The following is a 19,086-nucleotide window of genomic DNA, read 5'->3' as shown; positions in this document are numbered from 1 at the left end:
GCCGTAGCTGAGTGCACTGCCCTAATGCTATCAGTGTGAACGATGGGACGAGAGAGGGATGTATTATTGCACCCCGTCCAGAAATATGTACTGCAGACAGTGAGATTAGACGGTTTACTTATTTACATTTGATGCTGTGTATCAGTTTCAAGTCACTTCCAAGCAGTTTTGACTTTCTAATGTTAAAGTGTCACATTGATGGAAGCATCTGAAACTAAAATATGTCACTCACAGTGTTGGTTTATACACTCCTGCGCACAAAACCAGAGGGAAAACCACATTTCGGTGAAAATAGTGCATATCAGCACGATGATCATCTGCAGGACTGAGCCTCTGACTCAGGGAGGGTGCGCTCTGTTTACAGGCAGCTTCAAACACAAAGCAACTAAGAGTAAATGTTGAAAAAAAAAAAAAAAAAGAAAGAAAAGATTAGCTCAGGTTCAGACATAATCCTGATTCTGGACACCTACTAATGTGATGAGGGAGGACAGGAGACTCTGACTCTAAAGGGACAATCACTGGAGAGGAAGAGTAGAGACTATAGAGAGAGAAAAAACCTCATTATATAGGAAAGAAAACGCTTGTGTTAATTTCATGGACTGCTTCAGTGTGCCAGAACAGGTGACAGAAGGGGAGCTGTCCAATATGCAAGTGAGGAGTCCCCCTCATCAGCTTCCTCGGTGTGAAAGAAATAAATAAACAATGAACGGTCCACTCTCCTCATCCCATCTCATGCATGGCTGCCAGTAATGGTCTACTGGGTGTCAGCTTTTATTGGCACGGCACAAAGCAAGTGCCAAGGGCTCGGTGGCTCGACTCCCCGCTGCAGACTCGGCCTGTGGATAAAAGCAAGCAAAATGCCTCAGTCGAGCTCAGAGACATAGTCATGTTGGGCTGGAACGAGGAAGTGCAGTGGAGAGGGGAGGGACTCAGGGCGCAGCTCCATGGGGCCGCCGCGGCGCTGCGACCTTCTGCACATGGAGCCGGGGAGAGTTGGAAGAACTTCATACTGCAAACTCAAGGAATAGCAGGTAAAGTGACTTCCACCGCGCTTTTCAGCTCCACGCTGACCTCAAACGCTTGGTCAAGACCTCTAGCGCCGAGATCGCTGTGTGTAGGTTTTTATAGGAGACATTTGCACCTGACGGGAAAAGACTCCTTGTAGTTTCGGTGCAGGTGCGCTGCAGCATCAGATCCCGTTTTCTGCTGATGCGGGACATGTAACGGACTAACAAACCAGAGTACCTTTCAGAATTAAATACAGGAAAAATACATTATTTTACCGCGTTATTTGTTTCTGTGGAGACAGTAATTTGAGAAAAATAATGGGATGTTCCCCATTTTCCATGTGTCTTTTTCTTCTGGGAACATATGGATAAATTATTTCACAGTGACTTAGATTTATATAAAAATACTAAACTAATTTCTTACATGTCCTACTAATTATCTAGGTTATGCCGTTATGATTTCAACCTGTTTAATACATTTTACCCTCCTGTTTTAGCACCTGTTGCAACAGATGTGCGCACTCATTCAACTTCAGATCGTCTCTGTGTCCGGACGCTCATAAAATATTCAAAGACGCATTTTCATTCAATAAAAACCGTTTGATTAAATTTGTCAAGGACAAAAAACAAAAAACAAAAAAAAACCAAAAAAAAAAAAAAACCAAATATACAAACAAATTAAAAAACCCGAATGTTTTTTCCTGCTTAAACAGGAAATCAGTCCGCACCGACTAACGCGCCTATCTAACGTCTCAAAGAAATCAATAATCGATAAATCTGATAATTTGCCATACCGTTACGCTTTGTATTCACTTGTTCGAGCCACAGTGACAGTTGTTAAACGTCTGAACGTGTGAAGGGGTGAAAAAAAAAACAAAAAAAAAACGCACACACATGTAGGCAGGACTGAAGAAACTTTTTACACTGAGGTGGAAAGTTGCTCATCAACGCCCAGACTGAAAAACTGTTGAGGAAATTAATTGTTTTTCTTCTTTTTAACGCGAACAAAACCTAAAGTTCCTGTTTGCAGTCACTCAGCCTCTGTAGAAAATGTAATAGGTCCTGCTGAAGGTTCAAATACTTCCCATACTAAGAATCAAATCACAATGTAATAATTGTATTGGCAGCAGTTGTGTCTGGGTTTGTGTAAGGTAAAGTTGTGTGTCAGTGAGTTGTCATCACTTTGTTCACATCTGAAACTGCTTTTCGCAGGCTGACATGTATTTTTTAGAAGATCATCTCAGTTAACTGTAATTTTTTGATGAGTCTGAACTGTTTAAAGGTTGTCAATTACTCAGAAACTTCTCTAAAATCAGACTTAAATGCGAACACTCAACAAAAACCAACAGTTTGTGGAAAATGACGTTGGATTTCAGATGTTAAAGCTTGGAAATGAGCCCGAGTACCTGCTCAAACAGGACTTTTTGGTGGCTCGGTTGGAGAGAGAGAAGTGCTGAAAGTGGTGCAAATCTGTCTGCAGACGCATTATCTTTCTTGTCAGTAGAAACAGAAGTAGGAGGGGGGGCAGAGGAAGACAGACAGTTATTAAAATGATTGTACTGTCTGAATAGCAGAGTAGTGAAGTGTGTCAGATGCAAATGAAGGAAACTTCTCTTCAGCGCACCTTTACTCTCCCCTCACCCCCTCGACAGGCTCCCACAACACATCCGCTAACGCTATCTACCCACTTACACCCATAGATTTCATGAATTACTGATGAGAATCTCCATGTGCATATGAACAAATGGTGACCATGTACCACATTGCTTGGCAGTGTAGGACAATCTCTCCTCCTAATGGCTGATAAGAAAGCTGTCGGAGCTTCATTACTTCTCATCAAACCCACGGGTGTGAAAATTATTAAATTACTAATTCAGATATTTTCATTCTTCGTCAGTAAGTTTGTTAAGTAAGTCTTAACAGTCTGAAGTGGAAACTTTTAGTGTATGGGTAGAAATAGTTAGAATTATGATTCATATTGTTTACTTGTTTGTGAATGAAATTGGAAACATGATGAAATTGGAAACATATAGTGATTATCTATTTATGGACCTATCTATCTGTTTATCTATCTATCTATGTTTTATTGCATCATACGCAGAAACATCTAAAAATATTTAACATTGGCCTCTTTGGTCTTACATCACAGTTATTTTGGATTTTAATGGGTAATCAATCAATTATAGGTAACAGACTTAATCAAATTATGTCACACTGAGTTAATATTGTTGCAGGTTTTAAAATTGCACACATTTTTATTACAAGAGCTGAATTTATTTCTAACTGAGACGCTCAAGAATAGTTTGTTTTTTTTTGTTACATCTTTTTGTATAGTTGAGTGTTACTTCATGTGTGCCTGTTTATTTGAATGTGTGTTATGTTTATTAATGTGCACACACACCAGAGTCTGAGCCTCCTCCACGGTACCCAGGCTTTGCTGGTGTGGTCCTCAGTATCTGTTAACGGTTTCGTTGTTTCTCATCTCCACCCTGCTCCCTGGTGTAGCTTTTGCACCTCACTATGAGCAGACGCCTCTAACTCCCTCCCCCAACCTCCCCCTCCGCCCCGACCCCCCCCCCCCCCCCCCCCCCCCCCCCCCCACAGCACACCACCACCATCCACCAAACACACACGCACACACGCACACACTCACACACACACAGAGGAGAAGGACCGAGAATTCTGTCAACCCACAAGCCTCTTCCTGCCTCTCCTCACTTGACGTACTCAGACCAAAACTTTTCCAGTCCCCCCTGCTCTCTGTGTCACAGGTCTCACAAGTCTTTTCTGTGACTTCCACTTCACCGGCTGAAAGGTTCCACCTGCCCCCAGTTCACACACACTCCCACACATCTGGTCACAGCCAGGACATGAGCAATAAGGGCCAAAGATCCTGTTATTAATTACATAAACGATGTTGGATAAAAAGGTTTTACCTGCTCAGCTTTTTAGTTAAAAAAAAGTATGTTTTCATGTGTAATGAGTGAGATTTTGAACTTTGGCAGATGTCAGGTATAGTTCAGTCCATCACATAATGATTATCGGCACGATGTCTAAAGATTGAAGCACAATTAAAAACAACACAGGAAGAGACAGAAATGTTTGTTACATGTAAGAAAATAAAAACGGCACTACTTTCTCAAACAAAATAGCTACTTCCTGAATAATCTACGTGCACCTTACTTTCCACATGCCTACGCAAGCGGGTTGTGGCTGAATGTAGGAACTCTCTTTTTTTATTTCTGTCGAAGCCCCCTCCCCACCAACGCATCCGTGTTTCCCCTCGCACCATCTGCCCAGAAAAAAAGGGCACATGAGAATATACCTCCCTCTGTACCCGACCTCCAAACTCCAGATGCTGAAGCATGGCGCTGCCGAGTCAGAGCTCAGCACAGTAACACGCGACACCCCTGTGTTGTGCTGAACAAATCATCTGCACCAGTGACCTTTGCCCCCCCTCCCACCCTCCCTGCCCTCCCACCCTCCCTCCCTCCTCCCCTTCACACTTGCATCCTGGGCGTCTGCAGGCCGCCGAGCTCCTGACTTGACTCCGCAGAAAACTGTGTGTTGCGACAGAGCGGCCTGGTCGCTTCCCACTATTTGTTCCAAATGTGTGGAGCCATCTGTCAGTAAAACAGGAAGGCCTAGGTTCCCCTTCTCCCTTGGGCTCGTTTCGCTATTTTCGGGAGCTTCACTTCTCCCTGTGTGGCTGCTTGGACTGGGCAGCGGCCCCACCGAGGGCTTCTTGAAGTGGCGGAGCTGGGGCTGAGGCTGTCGGGCCCATCTGCTGCAGGCTTGAGGGCCATCCATTATTAATGGGGCCACGAGCACTGGTGACTCCTCAGATATTCAGCCCTGGCCGGAGGATTGCTTCTGGACTCGACAGCCTCGTCTTGCTAAAAAAAAAAAAGAAATAAATAAAGATAACTTCTCTGTCCTCTGGCCTGCTTTTCTGTCTCTTTTCTTTTCTCTGCAGCGTCCTGTTGCATTTGCTCCTCTGACTTCTTGCCCTCCCTTTGCTGTCTACCTCTCTGCCTCTACTGTATATCCATCTTCTCTCCTCTTCTTCTTCTGCTCTCACTTTCTCTCCCCCTCTTTGTTTCTGATTGCGGCTTGCATGCATCTGTGCTCAGGCCGCGGGCTCAGCGATGCATGCTCAGTAAATTAGAGAGAACACGAGCACCGATCAGCTGGGCACGGCAAACACCCGCATCCTCGGTGACCTGGGGCCAGTTAATTTTCTGCTTAATTTTGCGGCAGTCAGTTTGCATTTTTGGATGATTACGTGGCAGGAAATTAACAATAAATAACAAATGTGGTCTGAAAGCTCATTCCCAGCAAAGTCGTGCTACCAGTGGGCTCCATCAGCCAGAGCCGAGCCACTTTCCAAGCTCAGTCTCTCTGTCAGACTTGTAATGAAAATGTCTGTGATTCTTTGTAATGTAATGTGGGGGACAGTGGTGTGTCTGCGGCTGTGACAGGAGCGATCTTGCTGAGGTGACGGAGTCATGCCGAGAAGTACACCTTTTACTCCACTGGAGCTTTTTATAATGTTGTTTTCTCGGCCTGCACTTGATTAAACTCACACACAAATACATCTCCATCTCTCTCCCATTAGAGTACTTGCACCGCATGGAGACAGAGGAAGCCCAGGAAATGGCCCAGATGCCAGGTAAAAGACTGCTGCATGATTGAGCCACTGAGTGCAGAAAGTAGATACAATAGGCCCACAGACAGGCTCTTACACCCACCTGGGGGTAATTTTGCCTCTCCTGAATGAAACACATCGAGGGGTTGCATAGTGACTGATGGGTGTTTGCCGGTGTGTGTCTCCCCAGGCAGGGACAGCCCCCCTGCCAACGAAGCGTCCGAGGAGGCAGAGGAGCCCATGGCCGTCCCTGAGGACCTGTCAGCCGGCTCCACCCACCAGCAGAACAACAGAGGGGACAAAGGTACGGGGCAAATGCACCCACAGCCACTCAGAACATCACTGATGCTTTTGTAAATTAGTAGTATGAGTGTGTGACTGCGACATTAGGTAGAGAGTATCCCATGAAGCGGCAATGAAAATGAGTCAAAACCACAGTGGTGCCTTTCCCAGCAGTAATGTATTCACTCCCAAAGCCTCCAAATCAGAGTAAAACGCTTACATGAAACTAATGTGGCTATCAAAAGGATAACATATATATAAAAAAAGCATTAAAATGTTTTCATAACTTAATCCCAGGCACATCCAGTGGGAGAAATTTGCTGTTCCAAATCCCTTGGAAAAATTAATTTAAAGCTGCAAAGAGACACATTTAGGTCATTGGCAGAAAAGGTAAAAAAAAAAAAAAAAAAAAAGACCTCTTTGATCCATGGTATGTCGTTAATAAGCCGAATCTTAAGGAATAGCTAATGTGGCCTTGATTTGAGTTTGTGAACATCAAGCCAGGGAATATCATGGTGAAAATAAGGATGAAGCGTGCAAGAGGGGATTCACATCGGCAGTGTATATTTATCTCTAGTCCTCTGACGTGGGTGGTGAAATCATTGGTCATTAAATGCAAGTCAGTTTTAAATGACAGCAAGACTTCAGTATTATTTTTCTCTTTATATTTATTGTTTATTCATGACATTAATAGTTTGTTAAAGCACATGAATATGTCCAAATCCAGTCCACATTCATTGAATTATTTTTTTTAATCTGTATCCAAAGCAAAGACAGGAGGTATATCGAGATGTAAAGAATCAGACAAGTCTGAGGAGACAGTTAAAGAGCAAAAAGAGACTCAGGTTCATGATTGTGGGTGGTATATTTTATTTTCATTGTGGCAAATATTTTAACTCAATGGCAAAAAAAAAGAAAAGAAAAGCAAGCATGACAGCTCAAGTTCAACCATCCTATCTGTGTTTTTTCCACTTATCCGGATAACAGCGAAGATTAAGCAGCACTCAGTTGAAAATAAAATATGAGAGGAAACTGAAATAGGATGTGTAAGAGTTTCCTAAGAAGAACTTGCCTTCAGACAGTTTCAACACTCCTGGAGATAAAGAGTTCAGGAACAGTGCCAAGCTGAAGAGAGATCAGTGCATCACTACACCACATAGGTCACACACCTGCACACACACTCACAAATGCTCTGTGTTTGACTTTATGACTGTTGAGTTGTCATGCTGGAATTTCTGAACGCTTCAGATTGAGTGCTGCGATCACAACTGAAGGATGAAACCGTGTTAAGTCGAGTCAGGCAGCGTGTGCAGGGCCACGTTTCATCTCATCTCAGGCGACTGATGGACGTTTAGTACGATCTGGAAAAACGGGAAACAGTGATAACAGATGATTTAAATGTTTAACTTTCATTTGCAGCAGGTAGAGACAGTAAAGAGGTCACAGCCGGCAGCGTGGATGTCTGTTCAATCCCTATTCAGTATGAGTGTGTGTGCACATGTGTCTATATAGGGAGAGAGAAAAGGAGCCCAAAGAGCGAAAGAAGGGAAGTGCAAGTATCTGGTACATCTATGCATCACTGCCTCTGCGATAAAAGCCCGAAAGAGTTATAATTATCACCCAGGATCATGTGCTGCTCAGTTCTCTGTAATGAAAAAGGCAAAACGCAGGGGGGGTTGGGGGGGGCTAAATGTGGGACACGGGACCTCAAAAGTATCGACAGCTCGAAAAACCTCAAAAGCCAGGTTGTTTCCTGTTGCAAATAAGTCTTCACAGCCTGGGATCGTCGGTGTTGCTGCGTATTCACGATGTTGCAATCCTCACATGTATGACTCCAAGCATGAGGCTTGCATGTTAAAGTGAACTTGTTTTTTTTTTTGTTTTTTTTTACTGCTCCTGTTTAGAAAATTGTCAGGGAAAAGCCGATGAAATAAATTTCACGGTCTTATGCAGCTGCAACTGAAAAAAGCATGGAGACACATTTGGTTGCAGTCACAAGATGGTCTTCACGACATCCCAGTTAAACCATTTCTCTTTCACTTTCAGTGATTCAGACAGAACCTTTGCTATTTCAGAGACATGAGACTGAGAGGGAGACTGAGCTGTCTAGTTCCCGAAAACATGGAGGCGAGTTTAAAAAAAAAAAAAAAGAAAGAAAAAAAAAGTGTGAGGGGAAAAGCAGGCTGTTTTTGGTGTTCCTGCAAGTGGCGTTGAGTGTGCTGCTGGCGTGGTTTAACACATGTGGTTCCACTACCTTGCACATAGGGTTATTTTCAGGCAGTGAGAGCAGCACAAGTCAGTAACAGGAACCTCCAGAAGGCTCCCTGTGTCTCCACACTGCACCACTAATACACTTGCTACACTTGCTGCTTAGTACCTTCTATTGATCTCTTGTTAATACAGCTTGATGATTTCTTCTTTTTTTGGGGGCCACTAATGCTATAGCTTTTTAAAAATACATTTGTTTGTCACAGCCTTTTGTCACCCGTGTAATCTGAGGATGAGATCCACACCACGTTATAACAATTTTATTGTTTGTTTGTCTACTATGTGATCTGACAGTTGCTTCCCAAAAAGAGCTAATCAGGATGTGTGACTGTGACAAACATGATATAAAGTAAAAAGCCTTCTTCCTACTCCCAGTTTAGTCACAACTTCCCCATATCCATGAGAAGCGGGGGGGGGGGGGGGCAGCGCAGCTTTCATGGTTCCCTTCTGTCCGCTTCAGCTGGCTGATAACCTGAGAGCCTTGCTGCTATATGTTTCAGGAACTGACAACTGCAGATAAACATAACGGTTTTTAATGCATTGTTCCAACTATTCATTTTCCTTGAATCAGTGAGAATATACAAAATGCAGTCTATGATTTAGGGTTTAAATTGTTGTGAAATTGATTTTTTTTTCCTGGATCAGTGGCTGTAGCTCCATGAGCAGAGAAATGCCTCTCGCTAATATTTAGCGAGGCAATGGTCTGATTAAGCTTTTTTATTGATTTACATAATTTTACAACTCCCCGTAAGTTATCCAGAAAATCCCGGCAGTCAGCAGTGTTGTGGCTAAAACCATGAATTAAATAAGGATGGTTGAAGTGGTTTTGCTTTCGAGCTTTGTGATATGCAAATGCACCAAAATTCGATCGCTTGCCCTCAAAAGTCCCTTTACCTTAACTTTTTTTTTAGACACTTACATCACCATTAATGTGCTTATGCTTGACTGAAAAACCTTGGCGGTTGAAGTGAGAAATACAGATGCATGTTTTGCAACATGTGCAATGTAAAATCTCCAAAAAAAAAGGTGACTCTGGCTGCTCAGTGCAAGTGTAATTGTCTTTCACCTCTGCAGATGCAAAGGGAAGGACACGTGCACAACTTGACTGCAGTTCACAAAATGTTCACGGTTGGTGTAAGTATGTCTTCCCAACCAGGGGAGAACTTCTGCAGTTGCATGGAGGAAGGCTATGTGTAAACATTGTTAGCTAAAAGAAGGCTAATTAAAGTAGCTAGCTAAAAGTGAATAGATAATATTAGCTAAAAGTAACAGATAAATAGTAACAATAGATTAAAAAAATGGTATGCAGTATTTAGCTAAAAGTAACAGATAAACTTTTTTTTAAATAGCAAAAATAGCAATGACATTTTAAAAAGAAACCAAAACAATCTTCACATTGAGTCACCTGAACACCACTTATTTAGAGTGGGTGTAAACTATTAGAGAGAAGTTGAAACAGTTAGCTAAAAGTGGGCTAACTGAAGTAGCTAGCTAAAGGTTAATAAATAATGTTAGCTAAAAGTAACAGATAAATAGTTAACAATATATTGAAGTAGTAAGTAGTAAGCAGTAGTTAACTAAAAGTAATGGAGAAACATTTTAAAGAGTTAACATATCGGATAAACGGCCTAATATTTGAAAATAATGGGTAAGTGACTCAAATATTTAGCTAAAGATAATGAATAAATTGTTAAAGTAGGTATCTGAAATTAATGGAAAAGTTTAGTTTGCTAGAAGTAATGCAAAATAAATTGTGGCTGTAGATGAAGAGGTAACTGTGACAGGGATGTGGGGGTACAACACGGGTGAGAACGACTGTCTCAAGTTATTCGTGTAAATGCACGTACAGCCAGATCATATGATTGCATAAGAGTTTTGTTTTTACATGCATTGCTATCCTCATTGTATTGTATTTTGGATGCATGAGGTATGTTTGTTAGCTCATCCTCATCTCTTGCACTTTAACAGAAGTTAGGCAGCATTTTGTTCTCTTTGCCTTTCTTCTCTTTGCGTGCACAGTCTGTGTTTGTTTTATCTCATCTGTTCAGCAGAGAGACCAGAGAGATTGTCCAAAAAGTATCAATAGTCAAGCAGATGAGGAGATTGTTTCTCCTGTGACAGAAAATAAGAGAAATCGTGTGAGTGGAGATGGATGATCACATTATGTGACTTTGATCGGAAAAGCGATCATAAACATCTCATGATCCTGTTAGTTTTCAAATTATGCTCCTCCTCCTGCTCTCTATGGGAAACACTCTGTACGTTAGGGGATTCATGTTCGTGGCTCTCGGTGAAAATGAGACTCCTGCAAAAAAGAAACAAACAAACAAACAAAAAAAAACCTGTTTCAGTTAGACTGTTTTACAATTCCTTTCCCGTGCTTCCCTTTCTGTCACTTCTCCATAATTCTTGGTATTTCAGTTAGACAGGCCCTCTTTCTGAAGCTTCCCCTTTTCCATAGATTCCTATATTTCATGATTTCCACTTCTTCCTCTTCAGTTGTACAAACAGAGGTAGAGGCATGGGGAAATCAGGCCGCCACCATGACATGAAAACCACACTCTGGGACTTGCAAGATCTGTCAGTTCTCTTAAATGTTTCTAAAGTTCTCTGGTGGGAAAAAGAAGGAGCTGGTGGTTTAACACACAGGGCACTTCTCTTTTCCTATTACTTTGGGAACACCAGACTAGAGACAATAGATATTTTTCTTATAGATCCACAGATGAGAGCTTCCATTCATGAGTCATTCAGCATTTACTTTCTGTTCTCTAAAAAACTGGAAATGTCAAAAGCAAGGCAAATCAAGACCCCTGTAAATGAACAAGATGGTGTGTATGCGTGTGTGTGTGCTCATCTGTGTGTGTGTGTGTGTGTGTGTTCATCGCACTCTGTTGCTCTGATGCACACCGCTGTCGTCCCTAGTTTCGCACTGCTTCCTGTGTCTCTGTTTCCTGTTTATCTTGCTGTCATTTGTTTCACCAAAAAAGTGTGATGGCGTGAGATGATGTGTGTTTCTTCATCTCATCACTGATGTCCTCAAACAGTAGACATGCTCTCCACCTGTGTGTCCTTATGAAATCTACTGCGACGCTTTGAGAGAAATAAGCAGCAGCAGCAGCGTACAGCTTAAATGTGTCGGCTGTGGGCCGATCTTATCTGATGCTTGTTGACTTTTCTCAGGCTGAAGTCACAAAAAATGCCTGAAACAGGAGGAGAAGGTTTTTGAAGTTTAGATGCAGCATCCCGGTAAACATGAAAATGTCGTATTGTGCACTAAAGGTCTGTCATTACAAAGCCGTTGTTGCCCTAGTTTATATTATAGTGCAGTTGCAGTGCTGTTACACACACGACAGAAGAAAGAGGGGATGAACAGAACCATAGTGATAGACCCTGCTGTCCTTAGTGAATCCCAATAAGGCCGGGACATATTTCATAATAATGAGTTTGAAAGTTCAGTTTCACAGCTGCAAATTACTGTTCAAAGTCCTTATAAAATGAGTCAGTAACCATGTAATTAATAACTAATGAATAATACGTGTCTCATTTAGACAAAAAAAAAAGTTTGTAGGTGAGAAAGAACTAAACAAAACACAAGTTTATCAAAGTATCTCACCAAAATAAAAGGCCAAACAGTAGGACAAAGATAAATGTATGAAATCAATAAATTACAAAAATGTAATAAGATTAAGGACAATTCTAAATAACAATGATAATGAAACTCAAACTCAAACATGAAAAAAAGGTTCATCACATGCATTTTCTTATTATTCTCATGTCACAGTATCAATATCACACTGACAAACTGCCCATCTTCAGTATATAACATCATGAAAGAAGCATGCTCGTATTCTAAACCGTCGCCACCCCCCCTCCCCCCTTGCCCTCTTTTCCAGCCTGTAACATTAAAGTTGAGGCTCGCAGTGATGAGGAGAATGGGCTGGCCTGTGACATGAATGGCGTGGAGGAGGAGGAGTGTGCGGAAGACTTGCGCGTGATCGATGCCTCGGGGGCCAAGGTGAACGGCTCACAGCCGAGCCCCGAAGCCAAGGCCTTCTCCTCGGCCGGCGGTATCCGGCTGCCCAACGGGAAGCTCAAGTGCGATATCTGTGGGATAGTTTGCATTGGCCCCAATGTGTTGATGGTGCACAAGCGAAGCCACACTGGTAAGCCACCTGCAATACTTCTTGCCCTTCCTTTGCACCCATGTTCACTGTCAGTATGAGAAAGCTGTCTGCTATGGCTCCTCCCCAGATTTACAGCAGTTCTTTAGACTTTATATGGCCAAAGTGAAGATCTCAGAGTAGTTGTCTCCCACTATATTTTGGCATTAACACAAGCAGTCTCACAATAGCAGCTTTGCCTTCACACAACAATTAGAGACAGTTGTACAGATCCGACCTCAGAGACACCCTTATACTCAGTTGTAGTTGTAATAGCAGGCTGTATGCATGTAGACCCTCCTATCGTGCGTGAAATAGACTTTGAGCATACCATTAGCATTCATTATTGTTCATCTAAATGACTCTGAATCACCACATGACAAGCAACAGCAACTGATCAAATTATTGTGCGATAAAGTAGCTAAAGTTGGTCCGAAGGGGAAAAAAAAAAAAAACAAAAAAAAAACGCCCTCAGTTGAGAAACAGGATATCTGCTGCAATTAATGGTATCTCCATGAAGTGACAATTATCTGGCTATTAAAAGTTTTTCAAATTTCAAAATTGATATTCTATTGTAATGAAGCCAAACCAGTGGTGGGGAACATTTTTGAAAAAGGCACTTAACTGTCAAGCTTTAGAAACTAATGAAACTCAAAATGGAAGAAAGGAACACTAGACTAATGTAAATGCAAAAGAAAGTACAATAAAGGATATAATGAAGTGCCTCCTATTTAAATAGAAAATATTCTGTGGTGAGTCTTTGCTCCTGAAATGCATTTTTAATGAATTTCCTTTTTTATATATTTTTGCTGCTTCACTGGTGACTCTTATTTTATGGGGGGCCCTTTGAAAAAAAAAAAAAAAAAAAGCCATATTAAAACGTTCTCACAGAATGCCACAACACTCGGAGAGAGGCTGGATATTGGTTTATTCCAGAGGCGCTGATCAGGAAGACTGGCTCTCAACACAAAGTGTTTCCTTCGCTTTATTCAAATGAGGCTGAATTTGCATTGTGATGTGCCGCTCTTATTTTAGAGACGAAGAAGAGTAAAAAATGAGATTTTCAGATCAAATTGACCTAGGCAATGGTGCATTACGGAACTGGCAGGCTGAGTCTGAAAGGCTCTTGTTCGATCAGAGTGCCAGAAGTCGGTGGGGCAGGGGGAGCATGGAGAGATGGAGTGTCACTCTGCTGTGAAACCCTCCCACAGGCAGCTGGATCGCTCTCTGCCCCGGAGACGCTCCATCATCCAGCTTGTCTCTGGCGCTCGGGATGCTTGTAATGCAGTGACCCCACATTCCCACAGCCGCAGCCTGCTTCTTCTCCACATAGAAGAGACAAAGACTTTGTGCTTTTATTGTTGTCAGTGCAGGGATCAAACATGGTGAGAGCAGTGCGATCACGAAAAGCCTTAAAAATCATGAACTAATATATGAAAAAAAAATTTTTTTTAAATTGGGTGCCAGTGAAAACATATAAATTATTATTTATTTTTTCAGTTTTTTTCTGTATTTTATCTGCCTCTTTACAGTACAGTGTGTGTCTGTTGTGTTCTTGGCCCCCCAGGAGAACGTCCTTTCCAGTGCAGCCAGTGCGGTGCCTCTTTCACCCAGAAGGGTAACCTGCTGCGCCACATCAAGCTCCATTCAGGGGAGAAACCCTTCAAATGTCACCTGTGCAGCTACGCCTGTCGCAGGAGGGACGCCCTCACTGGTCATTTACGCACCCACTCGGGTGAGTACGCAAAGGTCACACACACACACACACACACACACACACACACACACACACACACACACACACACTCACACGCACACACACACACACACACTGCAAACTTCTGCACACATGGTAATTCGAGGAACACTGGGTGGAAGCCTTTACAAAAGGCATGACATGTTCTGCAGTGCATACAGCAAGAGCCCGGGTCTATATAAGGGGAAGTTGACAGGGTGTAGATATGGTGTCACTTTTTTTTCTTTTTTTTTTTGCAAATGCTTTGCAGAAGTATGTGTTAATGAAATGTTTTGGGTGTAAACAGTATGCTCACAAGGCCTGCTCTGAATAGCTAAACTAAAAGGTAAAAGGTTGAGCTGCTGAAACTTACACTGATGTGCAGATTAACAAACAACAATGTTCACAAAAATGAAAGTAGCATGATCAGATGATACTGAATTAGTTGTCTCAAGCACTTTTAAGTTGACATGCTCAGGTTATTGAACTGAATTAAATGAAAAGCAAAGACTGCTGGACTGAGGCAGCTTGGGCTAAAGGATATATTTAAAACAGGGAAATTATTATTATATCAATATTATTCCTATTATAGAATAGAACTATTTTGTTATTGTTAAAAAACAAAAAAAGACCTAAGAACAATAATCCATCTCTTGATACTTTTGACTTCCCTTCATTAGCACTGAACCCTTAGCTCATTGTTTCTATGTAAATCTTTAAAAACAGGTCACTTTTTTTTTCAAACAAGGATCAGTCATTTCCTAAAACAGGTGGGCACTGTAGTTTTTAACAAATGTTACTCAAACAGGAGTAAATACTGTATTTTTTTACAGCTATTTTCAGCTGTGGATGAATACATGCTTCATGTATTTATGACACCAGGATGACGCATGTAGAACTAACGCAAAAGAAATTACAGTGCCTACATTGATGTCATCCATTTTGACAATAACACAGCTCTATGGCTCAGAGGAAAACGCTACAGCACCAGCTTACACCCAGAGCTGTAGCCAGAGTTTGAGTCCTTCAACCCACCACCGCCACCCCTAAATATCACTCCAGTCCAAATATGGTCTAAATGTAGTCCAGAGCTAGATTTCTGGAGAAATAATCAATCCCTTACTAAAAGGTCATGGTAGGTTTTCTTGTAGACATAAGAATAAAAGTAAAATTTAAATTGAGTCAGCTTATAAAAATACCCACCATGTGTATGTTTTTTAGTTGGACAATGTAAAATCCCCATGAGTTGCTTCCCGAATTCCCCCAAAAAATACATAAGACATGACCTTGTTCGTGTCATCCCAAGAAATATAAAAATCTGCTTGTATAGTTTTTCCACTGGACTTTCCAGAGATCATCTGTGGGCAGTGTGGGCGGGACTGTCAGGTCCTCTCTGTGGGTTTCCTGTAGGTGGAGCTCTTGTCTGTGTCTGACCCCTATTCATGCGAAACACCCAGTTTATTTTCTATTCATTCAACTCAATCTGGAAATGTATAATCCATCACTTCCTGCGTTTTTCCACGAAAGGTCATAGAGAGCAGCAGATGAACTTTGATTATGTAACTAAACCAAAATGTATTTATTTAAAAACTCTGTGGGTTATCACTTTAATATCAGTCACTGCACAGAATATTCCACTGCTCTGGTTGCTGATAAAGTGTTTTTTTTTTTTTGTTGTTTTTTTTTTACAGTTGGAAAACCCCACAAGTGTGCTTACTGTGGGCGGAGCTACAAGCAGCGCAGCTCTCTCGAGGAGCACAAGGAGCGGTGCCACAACTACCTCCAGTGCATGGGGCTGCAGAACAGCATCTACACAGGTTGGTGCCTCGTAAGACGCTCACTGCGCTTTCACCCAAATCTGATGACCTACTTTACCCTGTGCGCAGGACTCTGTATGCACACGACAGCAGCGTACTATGCTGACAATGCTGCAGTTACTAAATGCTCCAACAAGTCATGTTAAATTCATGTCATTTCCATTCAAACACAGGCTCCCATATATCCTCTGCAGTCATGAATTAAATGAACACACTTGTAGAATACTTTGTGCAAAGCATAGAAACACATCTACACTTGATCTGTGAGCATGAACAGATGTTATATTTACAGACCAAGCGCTTCACACGTGTCAGAATAGTCCGCTCTGTGCTCTGTGAGGAAAATACCATCAGGCATGTGTTGCCATGCAGCAGTTCATCGCTTTAAACCAGTTAAAACTCAAACTACCTTGACTCTGAAATCTACTTCTCTGTCTTGCTTTCCAGTAGTAAAGGAAGAAAGCAACCAGAATGAGCAGAGGGAAGACTTAAGCCAGACGGGATCTGACAGAGCCTTGGTGCTAGACAGACTAGCTAATAATGTAGCTAAACGTAAGAGCACTATGCCACAGAAGTTTGTGGGTAAGGGCTGAAATCTGCTTCCTTTGTGATAAATGCAATGTTGCTACTTCTGCTGAAAAACTAGTGTAACTGCTGCACCTATGAAAGCTGCATAGGTGAAGCTGCTGTGTGTTTTGTGTTAATTATTTGAGCATTTTTCTTTGCCACCTTGGCTCTGCAGAATGCATGCAGTATATTACAGAAAAAAGCCTGTTTTTGCAGTTCAGCCTGATCAGGGATTGTGGCTTTAATTTGTTTAATCACTGTTAGAAAAGACTTTGTTTTAATGTTTCCTGAGTGTTTAATCCTGGATAGTAATTTTACATTAAAATTATGATAATCTTCACAATAATGAGGGGAAAATAAAATATTAAGAGAGGAAATGCTAGTATAAGGCTAGAAATAGACCAGAAGAAATAATAACAGTGAGTCATTTTCAGCCTCAGCTAGAGGTCACAGGGTGTAGGTGAAAGTGGAACCTTCACGTTTCTGCTCTGTCTCTCAGGTGACAAACGTCTGTCCGACCTCTCCTACGACGGAGGAGCAGGAGAGCTGATTCAGCCCCATGTCATTGACCAGGCCATCAACAGTGCCATCAGCTACCTGGGGGCCGAGTCGCTCCGGCCTCTGGTCCAGACCTCCCCAGCCTCCTCTTCTGATGTGGGCCTCAGCTCCATTTACCCTCTCCACAAGCAGGCGCCCGACGGCCACGGGGGGACGGGCCACAGCCTGTCAGCCAAAGACAGTGCGGCTGAGAACCTGCTGCTGCTCTCCAACTCCAAGTCCGCCTCCAGCGAGAAGGACGGCTCGCCCAGCCACAGCGGCCAAGACTCCACCGATACCGAGAGCAACAACGAGGATCGTCCAGGCGGCACGGCCCCCGGCCTCATCTACCTGACCAATCACATCACCTCGGGGGTGCGGAACGGCGTGCTCCCTCTAGTGAAGGAGGAGCAGCAGAGGCAGTACGAGGCCATCCGGGCCAGCATGGAGATGGCCTCCGAGGGCTTCAAGGTGGTGACGGCGGACGGGGAGCAGGTGAGGGCGTACCGGTGCGAACACTGCCGCGTTCTCTTCCTGGACCACGTCATGTACACCATTCACATGGGCTGCCACGGCTTCAGAGACCCCTTCGAGTGCAACCTCTGCGGTCATCGGAGTCAAGACCGATACGAGTTCTCCTCTCACATAACGCGAGGGGAGCATCGCTACTGAGCCCCACACACACACACACACACACACAAACACACAAACACGAAAACACACACACACACAAACACACACACACAGTTTGGCACAGACAAACAGGTGTATATGGAAAAAATGTCCCACACACTCACTCACAGACCTGCACCTGAAACAAATGAATAGAAAAACAAAATGTAAAATACACTGTTGAAGTCTGAAAGTTGTGTTTTTTATACAAAGATGCATGTTTGTTGAAAACAAATAAATGTGTACAATTATTACAATATCCATTTATTTTCATTTCAAATACCACACTCAAAATAAAGACCAGTCATTCATTTGTCTTTTTTTTTTTAAAGAAACAAAATATGCCCAGTGAAGACGACACAGCTGAGGCACCAGGTTGAAATCATGTATTTACAGTCGTTGTGTGTGTAAAATGTATAAATGTGACTTTTTCTTTCTGAAAATGAGGCCGCAACTTTTTTTTTTATTTAGTTTTTAAAATAGAAAAAAATTCCATCTATTCATTGAACCATCTCTGTAGTGAAGTGTCTAAAACGTCAGTAAAAGATTCTGCAGCTGTTTTTAAAGCAGGAAAAACCTACTTTAACGTCGGTATTAAATGCAATCAATGAAAACGTAACAATCAGTGTAGATAACCTCACATTTCCCTCCAGTTCCACCCTGTTCTTGTATTTGTAACAGCCTACATATTATTTATATCACATTTACACTCCTGTCTGTTATTTGTATTTATTATAATTATCGTTGTTTGTCTGTAGGTTAGTTTTTTAAAAAAAGTTGCATCTTTTTCTGTTCAACTGTACTTAATGTATTTGAGGTGAAAACATGACTGCTGCTGATCCTGGCCTTTTTGTTTTATACCTGATGGCTGAGAATTGTTTCACTCACAAAATGAAGGTGAGCCATTTGAAGGGAGCTTTATGCTTGCAAAATATCAATAAAGGATATTTTATATATGCACAAAGAGTGTTATGTTTTTTTCTGTGTAGAAATGAGAGGAAAGCAGCTAAATGTATATTTTAATAAACATCCTGATAATTCTGTAAATACCTGCAGGTGTTTCATGGCAGCTTCTCACTTTTAATGGGATATAAATGGATCATAATATTTGACAAGTGGAGTTAATGGAAAGTTTCTCTGAGTTTTACTGTATCTTCTTCAGAAATATGGAGATTTCATTTCACACTCTCGAACCTTCTGAAATAATTAAGGTTAGATGTCATTCAAGACGCGGCTCTGTCCTGCCTGTCAGAGAAGAGCCAAGAAAGAGTGAATGACTGGCATTTGTGTATAAAATACAAAAACACCGAACACACTGAAAGAACATTTACACCCAGACTGGAATAAATAAACAGATCTCTCTATATTGTATAATTAGTACATTATATGGTTG

General features: G+C 42.0%; 1 protein-coding gene across 9 annotated transcripts; it reads left to right on the top strand.

The window, feature by feature from the left end:
• The first annotated feature begins 622 nt into the window (after positions 1-622).
• ikzf1 (IKAROS family zinc finger 1 (Ikaros)) lies at positions 623-18,657 on the top strand. Of its 9 annotated transcripts, none has more exons than XM_071481345.1 (8): positions 623-1,031; positions 5,626-5,679; positions 5,846-5,959; positions 12,099-12,368; positions 13,933-14,100; positions 15,792-15,917; positions 16,365-16,469; positions 16,984-18,657. In XM_071481345.1, the coding sequence occupies exons 1-8, from the start codon at positions 737-739 to the stop codon at positions 17,691-17,693; spliced, it is 1,842 nt and encodes a 613-aa protein (XP_071337446.1). In that variant the 5' UTR covers positions 623-736; the 3' UTR covers positions 17,694-18,657. The 9 variants fall into 9 exon arrangements, with proteins under 9 accessions (XP_071337446.1, XP_071337451.1, XP_071337445.1 ...); XM_071481344.1 differs by having other exon boundaries at positions 624-1,031; positions 16,368-16,499; XM_071481343.1 differs by having other exon boundaries at positions 624-1,031; positions 16,365-16,499.
• The last annotated feature ends 429 nt before the right edge of the window (positions 18,658-19,086 follow it).

Source organism: Trachinotus anak, unplaced genomic scaffold (genome assembly GCF_046630095.1).
Source record: "Trachinotus anak isolate AG129_WGS33_773 ecotype Australia unplaced genomic scaffold, CSIRO_AGI_Tana_v1 ptg000007l, whole genome shotgun sequence".
Lineage (NCBI taxonomy): Eukaryota > Metazoa > Chordata > Actinopteri > Carangiformes > Carangidae > Trachinotus > Trachinotus anak.
Note: the sequence above shows the minus strand (reverse complement) of the source record. Positions and strands in the feature narration are given on the sequence as shown.